General features: G+C 41.5%; 1 protein-coding gene across 1 annotated transcript in view; it reads right to left on the reverse strand.

Moving 5' to 3' along the window:
* LOC149286917 (uncharacterized) overlaps positions 1 to 8,775 on the reverse strand; it is a 62,035-nt gene extending 53,260 nt beyond the window's left edge. Inside the window, 7 exon segments of the mRNA XM_089493701.1 lie at positions 244 to 460; positions 1,170 to 1,280; positions 2,228 to 2,332; positions 2,722 to 2,916; positions 5,053 to 5,161; positions 5,603 to 5,730; positions 8,727 to 8,775. Coding sequence (XP_089349827.1) covers positions 244 to 460; positions 1,170 to 1,280; positions 2,228 to 2,332; positions 2,722 to 2,916; positions 5,053 to 5,161; positions 5,603 to 5,730; positions 8,727 to 8,775 — 914 coding nt within the window.
* Between the last annotated feature and the right edge of the window lie 7,018 nt (positions 8,776 to 15,793).

Consider the following 15,793-nt stretch of genomic DNA (forward strand, 5'->3'; position numbering starts at 1 on the left):
ATTGGTTGAGTAAAGGGGGCAAAATAACCCCCCAAAAAAGAGTGCAAAGAGTTACAAAAGGAGTGCAAATCTCAATATTTTCGCAGAATTCCAAAATTTATCAAAAGAAATTGTAAGTTTTAAACAAAAAAGGTTGAAGAATAAATGAGTAAAACAAAGTAAACGTACTTAGTAAACGGTCTATGATGTGACAGTTTTATATGAAGTAAAAGCTGGCATTGTGGGCAGTTGGTTTGTACTCACCCTGGGGAGCAGTCCGTGTCTGGTTGGGATAGACCTGGCCTTGTGCATGCGCTTCCTGCGGGGCAAAGGCTACAATCCCCTGGCTCGTCTTGCCCCTCTAGAGGGTTAAAGCTCCCCGACTGGCAAGGGATCGGGTTACTGGTATTCGACAGGCAGTAAAACCCAACGGGGCACAATCTACACTGCTCGATTCCTTAAGAAAGGGATGATAAAGAATCTTTGTAACCCCATATCAGAAAAATAAAAACAATTGATCGCTAATAAATGGCTAATAATTTAATGTAATAAAGGGCTCTATTACGTGCCATCGGTCCAGAATGACAGTTCTTAAGATACTATTATCCGCCCTCGGTTTCCAAATGAGTTACATGACATGTACTACATACAGCGTTCAATATACTGGTTATAATGTAGCAGGAATAGTGTAGGGTCTCATGATATGGCTATAGATTCATCCTTTTTGTTATAACCCTGTTTGGGTAAATATTTATGAAAAAAGAATACATTGTATTCAGAGAAAATAGTTTATCGTCATGAATGAGATCAGCCACCAGGGGGTGCTATTTGCTTATGAAACTGAATCCCCTTTTTTCCCCTTAATAGCTTCCCATTTGTATAAAACCTTAAACTATAAATTCAAGACTTTTAGTTATTTCAGGTTTTTTTTTTTCTCCTCCAAAATGCACACATTTAAGAAGCGGGGCATTTTTTAAGTCTGGAATTGGGGAGAGAGATTTAAAAACACTGTTAAAGCGTTAAATCCCTTTCTGGTAGGAGGCGCTTGCTGGCATTTCTTTCTCTTTCTATTCCTTTTAAAGCTCTGTCGAGCCACAGTTCAGAAACTGGAAAACACGCTCAATGGGGTGAAAAAAATGACAACGTGTAATACGGATTCGTCACTCAGTATCCCACATAAATAAACTCACGTGAGGTTCCGATATGGAGGGTATACGTTCCTGGGGGGCAGTCCTGTTCACGGCTGGTCCCTGCAGGACAGAATTTCCCCCTACTGCACGGTGAACCGGAGTGAGACGACCCTACGGAGAACGCGGGATGAATAGGAACCAGATAAGATGTGAGGTTTAGGTAAAAAAAATGGCCACCATAGACGGGTGGGATGGTTCTTATCTGTTGTCAGGTTCTGAGTGAGCGCCTCACTCAACAACGTTCCAGGAACACGTGGGAAATGGGGGTGTTGGCATGTATGCTTTGATCAATAGAGAATTGATAAGTTTCATTAAGTTATTGATAAAAATGATTATAAATCATATGTGTTAACAGTCTAGGGTTTCGCAGGTCAGTCCTGATTTCCAGCTGCCCCACTGTCTCGCTTTTGGGGGATCTTCTGTTTTCTCTTGACTTGCCCAGGAAGCTGTACAAAGGTCTCCAATCCATCGCGGCTTCCAATCTGCCTCGCAGCATGGCAAGGTGGCTATTTGGGTAAGGTGGATGGGGGGGCCATGGTCCCCCCCCCTGCCCAAAACTAGGTCTGCCCCTATTCATCTGCCCCTCAAGGTGGTGAGGTGGTTCATCCGCTTACCTTCGGGGCAAAAGAGCCCTTCAGAGCAGATCTTGCAGCTGCCCCGATGCCCTTGGCCAAGTTTTTCATTGTAGGTGCCCGCTGGGCATGGATACGCGTGTGAGCTCCTGGTGCCCAAAGGGCAATAAAATCCTTCGGGGCACAAAGATTCAACCCCTGGGACCTGAGATCTTCCTTCCAAACAATAATAACCTAAAGACACAAAACAGGAAACACGACTCGGACCCTGTGTGTAATCGCAGTGTGACCTCATATTACAGATTGTGGGGCATTTGGGGGAATCTTAGATATTTTCCTACTTTTCTTGCGCCTCTTTGCCTCTTTGATTTTGAATTAAAAGCCTCTGATTTTAAGACAGAACTGCCCTGAAAAGTTCTTATTCCAGAGCCCCCAACCTCTTGCGCATGTCCAACAACCGAAAAGGAGGAAAGATGTGGAACGGACCTGCCGGGCACAGGGTGCATTGGTTCTGGTGTTGCGATCCTTCCTTGTCGGAGAAGGTTCCTGCAGGGCATGGCGTTGGATTAATACCACCCACGCAGAAGTGACCTGGGGACAGAGACGGCGCATGTTTTTAGTGGTCCTAAGCTGAAAGGATTGATTTGGTGAAAATGGGGGGGGGGAATGGAACCATATTATGGAAGAAGTTGGAAGTTGATGCCGTTGCTTGGCTTAGACGCATACAGAAAACATGCACAAAGACTAAATTAGCTTGTTTTGAAAATTAATTGCCATTTGGGCACTATGGGCACTCATCCTCCTACTTCCTGTTTTCTGCACCAATCAGAAGGCACGTCACTGGGATTTGAAAACATGCTGGGAGCGTTGATGGAGGCCGAGCTCCGGATTTTTGGTCCCTGTTGTCTTTATTAACATTTACCGGTTTTGCGGAAAAGTTGTAGAAAATGTTTCCGATCGCCGGCCGCCGGACTCAGTACCTGGTGGGCAGAGCTGACACGGCTGGCGGTCGCGCATGTAATAACCCGGCCCGCAGGGAACTGCTGCCGTACCGGATCTCTGCAGCTGCGTCGAGTCCTGCGCCCAAACGCAATCACTGCAGGGATCACCCTTCAAATACACAGCGGGGGCAGCCGGCGGGGGTAATTTATCATCATCACGGGGGCAATAACTCCCTGGAAAATAAAAAACACCGTTAATTACGGACTTCACTTTATTCTCCTCGTTCCCCCCGAGCATCAGCTTTGGATTTAACTTAAAATGAAAATATTTTGGTGAAGGTTTCACTTTTAGAAACACAAAACCTGCCTGCAGATCGGCCCCATTCGGCCCCCGTCTAGTCGCCCGTTTCTCCTGCTGTAAAGACTCAAACCTTAATCAGTCGTTGGTCTCGTCTTAGATTCAGGAGCCGTATGGCTATCCCATGCATGTTTAATCCCCTCACTGTATTACCCTCTACCACCTCTGCTGGGAGGCTGGTCCTCTTGTCCACCACCCTCTCAGTAAAGTAAAACTTCCTTCCATTCCATCTCAGCCTCTGACCCTGTAGTGTTGGTGATGGATTCGGGGATTTTTAGGACCGGAGGGTAGCAGAACGATCCCAGCCATTTCTCTTTAATGAGAACGTCTCAGTACAGCTCATCATTTTATTTCTTCCCTGACAGTTTCCCATCTCCGGCAGAAACGCTTCATTATTTAATGAGGAGGCCTAATTACCAACTTCGTTATCTCCCTACCTGGCCAAATAACTGCTGGATTTGCTCGTTAAATTCATTCGACGATTGGGCAGAAAACCAGCAAAACTTCACCGGTTCTCAGTCAAAAAAAAAAGTTATTTACAAGGAATCAGCGGAATTTGGTAAAACTCCAAGCGACTTGGTGACGCACTAAAGAAGCTGCGGGTCTTGGTGGATATTCGTTATATTCCGGAAACTTCTAATAACCGGAAACACAGCAGCTTCTGAGCTATTAGCAGGAAAGGGCACATGGTCCTGGTCCGATGTTATATTATGGACCATACCAAGTCCCCAAATAGGGTGGAGCTGAACGAAGGGTAAATGTTTTGTTTTTTTCATGAGGAGAATTCACAAATCTTTCAAGGTTTTTCTATTTTTTTCATCTATCTATCTATCTATCTATCTATCTATTATTTATTATCTATCTATCTATCTATCTATCTATCTATCTATCTATCATCTATCTATCTATCTATCTATCTATCTATCTATCTATCTATCGTCTATCTATCTATCTATCTATCTATCATCTATCTATCTATTATCTATCTATCTATCTATTATCTATCTATCTATCATCTATCTATCTATCTATCTATCTATCTATCTATCTATCATCTATCTATCTATCTATTATCTATCTATCTATTATCTATCTATCTATCTATCTATCTATCTATCTATCATCTATCTATCTATCTATCTATCTATCTATCTATCTATCTATCGTCTATCTATCTATCTATCATCTATCTATCTATCTATCTATCTATCTATCTATCTATTATCTATCTATCTATCGTCTATCTATCTATCTATCTATCTATCTATCTATCGTCTATCTATCTATCTATCTATCTATCTATCTATCTATCATCTATCTATCTATTATCTATCTATCTATCTATCTATCTATCTATCTATCTATCGTCTATCTATCTATCTATCTATCTATCTATCTATCTATCTATCATCTATCTATCTATCTATCTATCTATCTATCTATCTATCTATCGTCTATCTATCTATCTATCTATCTATCTATCTATCTATCTATCTATCATCTATCTATCTATTATCTATCTATCTATCTATCTATCTATTATCTATCTATCTATCTATCTATCTATCTATCTATCTATCTATCTATCTATCTATCATCTATCTATCTATCATCTATCTATCTATCTATCTATCATCTATCTATCTATCTATCTATCATCTATCTATCTATCTATCTATCTATCTATCTATTTCTTGCTCAGATTCCTTTATCTGTAGGCCCTACCGCTAGAATCAGATTGGGTCGTTTGGATTCCACCATTGGCCGTTTTCATGCATTAACAGAATTTCAGAGTTTCCCAACATTCCGTTTTTGTAACTAACACCGGAGTTACTGATGTAAAAATTCCAAAAGGCGTCACTAATTTGCTAATTTTGTTGAATTTCAGTGAGATAATTTGTCGTGAGTACGATTGTTGCAGCATCGCGGGTGAAGATGTGCTTGAAGCTTCATTATCTCTCCATGCGTGGAAGCCCCCCCAGGATCTGTGCACAGGGTGGATGAGAAGATACCTGGTAGACATGGAAGACACTTTGGAGAATCCTTCGAAGAGAAGAATCCGGGGGGGCACGAGACGCAGCGAGTCTGATCCTCAGCCGGTTCTCGTCCAGGAGAGCAGAGCTAGAGAGGGTGAGAATTCAGCTCAATGATGTGAGATTCCGTCAGATGTTTTATATCAATTTATATAACATGAAACTCAAAAATGACCAGAAACCAGGGAAAAGAGTTTTTTTTTGTCTGGTCTAATATTTGCGCCCCCCCCCAGCAAATCATCAATTTGGAAAAATACTAAAATTACATAATTTTATTCCCCCCACAATCACAAAAAAGTGCATTTGAGTGTGGGCCACGATCACACGCCATACAGATCATTCAGATAAGGTTCCTGCACCTAAAACATCATTGTGTTTGGGGGGGGGGGGTTTGCACTGAAAAATCCAAAAGTAGAGAAGAAAAACTAGGATACGACTGAAAATGAAATTAAATGTTAAATATATATTTTATGAAAATAAAAGAAGAACTCTTTCAGTTGCCATTCCGAAGCTTTTAATCTGAAGGTACCTGCCAGTCTCGACCATCGGGGCACACAAACCCAGTAGGGCAATCGGAGCAGTTCAGTTGCCCCTCCAGAGAATACTGGCCAGGCTTACAGCGACTCCGAGAGCCGGAGAGGGGGTCGCAGGAATATCCTACCGGACACGGTACGCAAAATGACTGGGAATCGCTAACGGAACCTTCAGGACAGGCCTGTGAAGACATCACGAGTAATAAAACGTTTATTGGGAACCTGTCCGGAAATTAAAAAATAATAATAATAATAAAAAAAAATTCAACAGTTCTAAAGACACAACATTGATGATTGATTACGGTTATTGATGAGCCATAAATACGTTTGCGATGTGCGTCACCTGACAGTCTTGGATATCCGCCTTGGCCGGTTGAGGGTTTGCTGTCCCTTGAGGGCATTTTCTGGGCGCTTTGGATCCCCCCGTACAACTAAGGGGAAAAAAGACTTTGTTTTATTTATGTATCAAGGAGTTGCTTGTCTGCCTCACACTTGATACATTGTTACCAAACCAACAGAAAGCACAGAATCTTACAAACTGCTCCAGACATGGTGTGTGCCGTATATCTGCGCCGATAAGGATGATGGAGTGCGATCCCAAACATCAGGAGGGGGATCAGGCCCTTTTACCCTACCTAGGGGTTGTCAAGTTTTGCCCCCGAGTCTCTGGGTTTTACCCCAATCTCAGGGTCATCAAGATTCTCAGGGCCAACTCCTTCGTGTTCTACTCTGATTTAATAATATGGTGATCTTTTCACTTTTATGTCAGAGCTGAAATCCCTGCTTGAATGCAGGTGACTTCATTCAGAATATCTTTTTCATGAGGGTCTGGAGTTTTTTTTAGAACCATTTGGCTGCCACCGTGAGTCGCCGCAAGAGAATCTTATGGAGCGGGTTATTAAAGGGTTAATATTTAAAGAGTCATCTGGAAAGTTCTCCAGCCTGACCATTCCTACTTTCTAACCAACCTGCTCCTGGCTTAGGGTTTCTCTTATTTATACATGATTGACATTGTGTGTCACTCAATAATGTAGCAACGGTGGCCCTTGAGGATCGGATTACCCAAGCCCTACCTTATATTATGACCAACAAAGACAAAGATAGGGCAACTAAAGGGTGAATAAAGTTTTGGTGACCTTCAAAATATATCCGTCAATCAACAATCACAGAAACAATCTGTGATAACTTCCGCGTGGACAGAGGACAGGTTTACAAAGTGTTAACAAGTTCTAGAACCTGACTGTAGCTCCATTGGTTTTTACAGCTCCTTGGACCACTCGGGGTTAATCTGAGGATCTCTTCAATCACGAAAATCAGGACTGTCCCTTGGAGAATTGAGACAGTTGGGAGGTGTGTATATCTATGGTGGTAATGATCCAACTAGACCAATAAAATGAAAGTTGATTTATAATCAGTAAATACTCACTAGAACCCAGCGTGGCATTCCCAGCACCCGCCGGCTTCATAGTAAGAGCCTGGGGGGCAATGGATGCGACACGAAGTCTCACAATCCAGAGGGGTCTCCGGAGACAGACAGAAAACCCCTAAAGGGAACACATTGTGTAAAATAATCTGTAAATACCATTACGATTCTCATTCTAATCTGTCTTTACACCCACTCTCCATATGGCCCTGCTTTACACAAGGTGCAATTTACTTTTTCACTTTTTTATTGCTGTTAATTCATAATTTTATGATTTTATAATTGGTCGTTCTAATGTTAATGCCCTTGGGGGCTGAGATGAATTTCATGCTGGAATTAAATACATATCTTAAAGGGGAAATTCCAATTCTTTAATTACTAGTACCAGATTTAAAAAAAAAAAATCAGAAATGTTTGTTTTCTTAGTTACCTCAGCTATAGTTTTTGTCCCATAATATAAAGTTTTCAGGCAGCTGCATATCAGCCGATTCTCGCTCTGTTATCTGAGCCCCGATCTACTAACCCCCCCGACTCCTTATCATACTGCCTGCGGAAAACAATAGAATGGCTCGGTCTTGATCACCAGTCGGACTCTCTGACTACTGAAAGTCTATGGAGGAACGGACTTCATTAGCATCGCCATAAAGCAAAACTTATTCCAAAGGGATTTTAGAAGAAAAGGTTTTGTTGCGCTAGTCAGACTTCAACTCCTATCACGTTCAGCCATTTAAGCATAGTCCGGCAGAGTCTTTCTCATGGATATATTTTATTCTGCTTTGTCTAATTAAGAGCGTCACAGACTAACACAACTTAATGATCTATCTGTCTAATAAATGGCCTGACCTTTGTAACGTCAGTTTTGGAGCCATTGATCAGGAAGCGTTATTAGGATTGTATATCAGCGTCACCCGGCTGCAGAAACAGGACCCGTATTGGAGCGAAGAAAACCCGCTCATTATTCTCTACTAAATGTTATAATTATTTTTTCTTTACAACCTCTGACGGCCAACGAACCGAGCAATTTAAATCAAATTGAGGCAAAAAAAAATTTTTTTTATTATTCTCCTCCAGTAAGGTAAATGAATAAGGTACACAAAATCACAAAAATATTTGCTGCCTCCAAGTCATTTCTGTCCAACTTTGTGAAATGGGCAGATTCTCAGGGTTTTTACCCCAGCAAGGGGGTCTGTAGCACAGTACCAAAATATAAAATAAATATTATTAATAATAATAAATAAATAAAAATAATTGTATAAATATATATATATATGTATATAAAGCCACCATTAACAGGAAGCAGAGGAAGGACATTAAAAAAAACCATTAAAAACATTCGTATTTCAAGCATTACTTTAAAAAGTACCATTCTGGGTTCTAAACATGGTGCAATCGTTATGGAAACCAAGACATTAGAAATTCTCTTTGTTAATGCCTATTAGATCATTTTACAAAATCTTTTATCCTTATGAGTTTGCCCGAGTAAAGCTTTCCATTCTACTAATCATCATAACTTCCTAAGTTGACTATGATGTTGGGAGTCAAAAAGAAAAAAAAAAGAAAAAAAGAAAGACATTGTCTCGTGTCACCATTTTACCCCGTGTCCAATAATTGCACTTTTTTCACTATTAGGTGTGTTAAGTGCCCTATAATGTTGATCTTGAGTTTACTTTTACAAGTTACCTTAAAGGAAGACTTACCGGATAGCACGACGTGCAAGAGGTAGACATTGCTTCGTCTTGTGCCCATCGTACCCGATCACCATTAAGAACCAAAGACGCTCCGTATATTAAAAAAAATCACCAAAAAAAGTTATTTTGAGTTATCCAAATATATATATCCAACATTCCGCTCGCTGCTGACGCACAGCGAGAACGCGGGACTCTTCGCAAAGGACAGAGTCGGCGGAGATGCGGTTTGGTCTCGTTGAGACAGAACCAGAGTTTTGCTGTAAAAAGGAAAAAAAAAGAGACAATGTAACAAAATCCCTCTTTCGGCAGTGAAAGGATACGAGCCGCATCCTCCAAAGTGAAAGAGAAAACCGTGAGATCGTTTTACCTCCCGGAACATCCTCGCGGACATCGCTGTCACTGCTACAAAGTTTCCAAAACATCTGAATCAGTCCGTCTCGGCTGCTCTGGGCTCTAGAACTGGAGACGTATAAATGTATCGAATTATTAACTAAATGGGAAAATTAGGGGAAAATGGCAATCGTCATTTTTTGGCAACATCTTAAAAAAAGTTAGGAAAAATGGTGGAATATATTCAATCTAAAAACAACGGTTTTCTCTATTCTATGTCATGTCCATGAGGTCACCGCTCATCCAGGAGCTCTCGGGGGTAATCAAGGTAGACCAAGTTGACCCCCGTGGTCCTCATGGTGATAGAAGGACAAAACCCACCTAAAAAGGGCTTCACAAAACTAGAGAATGCGTACAGAGCGGGCGGAAGAGGAGGACGTTTCTTAACTTTCTAAACTTTGAGACTTTTTTCTTTAATTATTGCGAATGACGCCAGGAGGCAGGTGGACCTCGCTGTCCAAAGCTTCTAAAAGTGGTCCTCAAAATGTTGAATGAAACATTGACGTCTGTTCTAGTTGGCATTACTTGGAAAGAGAACATCTGGCGATACATTTGTGGGTTCCAGAAACTGCTTCCAATGTCTCTTTACACTTTTTACTACTTTGCTGTCCATTTGCTTTGCAAAATATTATAAAATAATAAATAATAGTAATAAAAAAATAATATCCCATACCCCCTTCTCCTGCTGTAGAGACTCAAACCTTAATCAGTCGTTGGTCTCGTCTTAGATTCAGGAGCCGTATGTCTATCCCATGTGTGTTTAATACCCTCACTGTATTACCCTCTACCACTTCTGCTGGGAAGCTGTTCCACTTGTCCACCACCCTCTCAGTGTAATTATTGCTGCACACATCCAAGTGAAATCATGGACTTTACCAATCGAGCCTTATGCTGATGAAGCTTCTAGCGGAGACCCTTTTTGTTTCATAAATGTATTTGCTACGGCGGATTTTTCTCCGTATTGGGAAAGCTTCGGGTAAATTAGTTGCAATTGATTAGAAGTCGATGTTGCTGCCAATGAAGGGAATGGATTTTCCCCGCACCGGGGCCCATTTCTGCATATTTACTGAATCAGGGTATTTTTTATGTTAGCGAGCTCCAAAATATAAAAAAAAACCTCTCCGAATTATGATTAGAAAGTACGTGGCGCGGAGCGGCTTTTTGTTTTTTTTGACGTATAATTAAATCCAATCTCTTTTTTTTGTAATTAAACAACGAACCTGACACCGTTCCTTCGTGGATAACGCCGCTCGGAACGCGGATTTATGCCGATACTTTAAACATTAACATTTAGCAAACTCTATCTTGAGATTAAAGTCGGTCTGAAGCGGTTGGCTGTAATTAATTTCTGTTTTTTCGTGGCAGATTCCTGTAATTAAACGATTCGCATATCTCTATCAGTTAATTGCAGTTTGCAAACAACCGTATCGTTGGTCTAACATTTCCATCAATGTGCATCTGTAATGAAGGAGTTAATGTTTTTTTCACCCCAGTTCCCTTTTTTTTATCGGAATGACCTTTTCTAGTTGCTTGATTTATTCTTTTAATTATGATTTTTTTTTTTTATCTGCTGTTTATTCTTTTTTTTTAATTTCTTTTTCTAGTATCTGATGGAATTTGGTACTCAGTGGACCTTTTTTGGATACAGATGATGCTTAGACCAAAAGTGTAAAGCAATATTATTGCAGGAACTGGAAATTTATAATCAACTTTTTATTGGAGGTTCTAACAATTTTAAGGAACTCCTACACGGAAACACAGAATCTGCAGATCGGCCCCATCCGGCCCCCGTCTAGTCGCCCGTTTCTCCTGCTGTAACGACTCAAACCTTAATCAGTCGTTGGTCTCGTCTTAGATTCAGGAGCCGGATGTCTATCCCATGCGTGTTTAATACCCTCACTGTATTACCCTCTACCACCTCTGCTGGAAGGCTGTTCCATTAATCTATTTATCTGAGCAGGAGAAGGCTTAATCCATGGCGGTGATGTTGTTTTGTGAACCCCTTATACCAAGCCCCAATGTGCTGGTACTATCGTTAGCAAACCTATCAGCCTTCTTGGATATGAGCTCGACCTTTAGTTGAAGATACTTTGGTTCCAGGTCATTTTGGATTTTTCGGGAGAAAAAATCCTTCACAGGGAACAGAAAGTCCATCTTTGCTGGACTGTGTCGATGACATTCCGATTAAATCCACCATGTTCCAATCTGGAAAAATCAAGCCCAAAAGAGAGAAAAAAAGACCTGTATTCACTAAGCAGCAAGATAGACTTGTGGGAGGGGGAGGGGGTAGAAATGTAAGAAATCAGGTGGTCTGAAATAAAAGTAATAAAAAATGTAGGCAAATGGATGAAGTTGCGGCGTGGCACAGGGAAGTTGGGACCTTTGGATCACCCAAACAGACGCAATTCTATGGACACCCATGCATGCGTAGGCGACGTCTGGTGGGTTTCTCCAGCAGGAAGAACCAGGTTGACCCTTCGTAGTGAATCGTTGATAGAGGAAGATATCAAAGGCCATATCGTGCCCGCTCTACGGCAAACAGCCATTCGGCAAACTAAGCCAGGTCCAAACAATAGAATATCATGGTCTCTCTCGTAGTCTCTGCAGGAGAGACCCACTGCGAAGAGGGCAGATGTCTTCATCAATCAGAGAGCCCGAACTTTTCTTCCAAGTTCCGTCTTTGGAATCCCGAGGTAAGAATCCAGGATTTATGTTAACGTTCGGACGCTGACCCCGAATCAATGATGAATGAAGGGCGAATGAGACAGACGCTCCGAGACGTATCAAGACCCTGCTACATCACTGCTCTTGGTGGAAATGTCACCACTAAGCTTCCCGTCTCCTAGAATTTACTTCCACAAATTAGTTATATTTTGTGCCTTTGTAAAAATTTTGGAGATATTATTCTATAATTCAGATTTTTCGCTTGTTTTTGGCTTATTTTTGTCCATTTTTTTTATACCTCCTGAAGATAACCGTTTCCACCGAAAGGGGGTAGAATGAATGAATAAGAGGGTAATAATCATCATATGAGCTCTAGTGGCACCTCCGACCAGTAAGTCGGGCATTTAGAAAGCCGATTTAGGGACTTATAAATAATAAATAATGAATAATAGTAAAAATAATACAAATATTTTAAAAAAAAAAGAATTTTGATCTAAAAAAAAAGTCAACAGATCTCCCAGAAACGAAGCCTCTCCGCGGATGTTACCGATGTGTCTGAATTTAGTTATTGATGTTTTTGCTCTTCGGAGAAAACACTTTTTATTTTTTTAAATATTAATTTCACTAAGCCGGGCAATTTATGGAAATGAAAGTGTTCCGACATCATAGTTCTTGTTCAGTCACTCGTAAGGCACTTAAAGTTCTTGTTTCCCTGAATTTATTATTATTATTTTTTTATTATTTTAGGAAAAAATATCTATGCGTTCGGTTTTATTAATCGTGTCACAGCGATTGAGTTCCAGAGGAAACGTCTTCTCTCGCTCTGATTGGGGTTATTGATGACCTACATTGTGAAATGAAAAAAAAAAAGACTTTATTTCACGATTAAAGCTCGGTGGAAATTCTGTGCTTTAACGACGATGCATTTAGAAAATTGTCCCGCTACGTTCAACAAATTGCAATAAAGGAGACAATGGAAGATGAATGTTCGAGCGCCGGAGAGAAGTGTCTGCATTCTATTAATATAACGGTTACTGGTTTATTAACTGCAGATTGGAGACAGGAGGAGTATGGAAGGTCTAGAGCGTTGGAGGTGTCCCAGCAGTCTCGCCAAGACTCGAGTGTTGGGTTCCCGAGACATCCGAGACATCATGTGATGGTGGATCTGCCCAATGAGTGCCCATGGAATACCCCGTCTGTGTAAGGGTGCGCAGTGCCTGCAGAGGTACTTGAAGCGGTGCCCAAAATAAGACAGGTATTCGGGATCGTCCCAGCAACGGTTGGCATCTATAGAAGAAGATTCATCCTGTCCTACTGGAATGCTGAGGCCTCGATTCACTAAACTGTGAGCACAACAGTCCAACGCACAAATTCACTAAAGCCAACTCTAATCTCGCTACATTCACCTATAGGAAATGCGAGTGAATGAGAGTTGAGAAAAAAGCAGGCTACTCACAAATTGACTAACCTACAAGTTGAAAATGCAACCTAGGATCATTCTAACTCACAAAACTTATTTTGCAACCCAGGAGGGCAAAAGTCCCCTCTATTCATTTAGTTTAATTAATGTATTAATTAATTTCATTTTTTTTTTTTACATTTTTTGCTAAATTTTATGTTGTATGCCCTTGCATGCCCTCGCAAACAACTCTCAGACTAATTAATCTATCGGTTGTTGTTTTTTTTTGCGAGTGTTAGCATGCAAGGGCATGAGACTGGAGTTGAGTCTGGTCATTTGAGTTAACCCGCAACTCCACTGTTTAGTAATTAGGTCACAGAGAGATTTTTTTTCTTTCTGTGGCAGACTTTTCTATATGGCTTAGGGTCCCGTTTATCATTATAAGCAGCCCTGTCCCCACATGCACAGTATCGCTGTAAAGAAACTATTGATTTGACTCAAGATGTTTACTTCAAGGCAGTGCAGGAATATTCTAGAAACGTTCCAGTAAAGAATGTTAGAAAGGGAGGAATCGTTTTAAACTTTCCAATAGAATTTTTCTGAATACATAAAAAAGATAAAAATAGCCTAATAATAAAGTTAAGATTTTAGACCACCTGTCGTTACTAATAAAAAATATTTTACATATAACGCGTTTTAAAGCTCAGTGGGGTAATACTTTCTTTTTTTTTTTATACGTTTCGCAGTTAATTATTCCTTCTGTGACCCAATTTTTAATATCCGGATTTATTGGACTCCGGAAATAAGGCGGCTGATTTATGTCGAAAAAATAGATTGAAGATCTCCTAATAAATTCTGGTAGAGAGGAGCGGTGAGCGACGTGATGGCAAGTGACAGCACAATAGCCCTTATTAAAGCTTCGGTGGGAGAGGGGATCGGTCCGGGGGGGCCGCTGGGTAAATGCCGCCCCCCCGTCCTAAACAGAGCCCGTTCATATCCCTCCAGAACCTATTCACAAATCAATACTGAAAGGCGCCTAATGGGAGAGCGCGGAGGATTAATGTATGCAAATGGAAAGCAAATCTCAATTTAACACGCGCCGCTTGGTTAATAAAAAAGGCAGCGGCTGCGCACGCCTCGGCCGGACGGGACGGCTCCTCTGCGGCCCCCCGCCGCTGTCACCATGCGTTCGGGGAATATCTGCCGTTAATCTCTTTGGATATGACATCGCGGGCTGGGCTTTTTTTTTATTATTCTACCTGCGCCTCGGAGTTTTCGCTATCAAGGAAATCTCCCAAGGTCATTCTTCACGCTGACGGAGGACTGGAAAACGGACCTATAATCAGTCACAATTCCCATCACTCTCAGCACGATCTGTGTGTGGGGGGTAGCCCTCGGATGTCTCGTTTCTACTGAGGGACTTTTAGAGAAGGGCAAAAAAAATCTGTATCTGAAAGGTGAGACATTACACTCAAAAGCGCAGAACATTCTGTGTCTCAAGACAAAAACATAGACTGACAGATCGGCCCCATCCGGCCCCCGTCTAGTCAGCCCTTTCTCCTGCTGCAAAGACTCAAACCGTAATCAGTCGTTGGTCTCGTCTTAGATCCAGGAGCTGTATGTCTATCCCATGCATGTTTAATACCCTAACTGTATTACCCTCTACCACTTCTGCTGGGAGGCTGTTCCACTTTTCTACCACCCTCTCCGTACAGTAACATCTACAGCTGGCAACAAGTGTTTTTTTTATTTTATTTCATATGACTACCATACAACTTTTTTAACTATTAAACTTCTCACAAAAACACCAGCTATGAACCTGATGATGGCCACAACGGATCTGGTCCCACAAACTCAGTGGGAAACGTGGGGAGGAAAGTGCTATTTCCTGCCATTTTTTTCACAATTTGGGCAAAAGGGCTCATCGGCCTCACATGACATCATATCTCAGACCTCTCTCTCACTAAACCAGTAGAAGCATGAGCGTGTGACATCATATCCGTTAGTCACTGCACATGCGCAAATTAGCTCAAGAGGGCTTTCTTGATGAAGGCTGGAGGCCGGCTGATGGGAGGCTGTCTGAGAGTGCTCAGAGTTGCATATATCCTTAACCCTTGATACAAAAAACGTGTCCAGAATGTTTTGCTGTCGGTGACTGAGAGTGAATAACGTTCTTTACCAAGACACCGGCGGCTGCCAAATTACAGCCACCTGTCGGGGTCTCCCGTACCGCTCTGGATGCCCACAGTTTAGCTAATTAAAAAAACTTACATAAATTAGAGAGACAAATAACTTTTGTATTCTCCGTGCGTTTTCCAGATGTTCGCCTAATTAGGGGAAAAAAAAGTCCAGACCCCGCGGCCAATATATCCGGGCGCACCTGCAGATCAGCTGCCGTCGTCAGAAACGTCAGCAGAGTGGGAACGTCTTGATTCATCATTTCATTTAGTAGGGCAAGCACAACTTTCTAATTAATCGGCAACAGATGTTCTGCTCGTTCGCGAGATTCTGGGGTCAACCCAATGTGCTCAGGATTCCAGAGGAGAACATCGAACCTCAACGGGAAGCCAAGGTCCTGAGATGATGGATTTCAAATTATGGTACTTTTTACAATATTTGCTAT

The sequence above is a fragment of the Sceloporus occidentalis genome, unplaced genomic scaffold, assembly GCF_023333645.1.
Source record: "Sceloporus occidentalis isolate IW3139 unplaced genomic scaffold, rSceOcc1.0.p SCAF_66, whole genome shotgun sequence".
In the NCBI taxonomy this organism is placed as follows: Eukaryota; Metazoa; Chordata; class Lepidosauria; order Squamata; family Phrynosomatidae; genus Sceloporus; species Sceloporus occidentalis.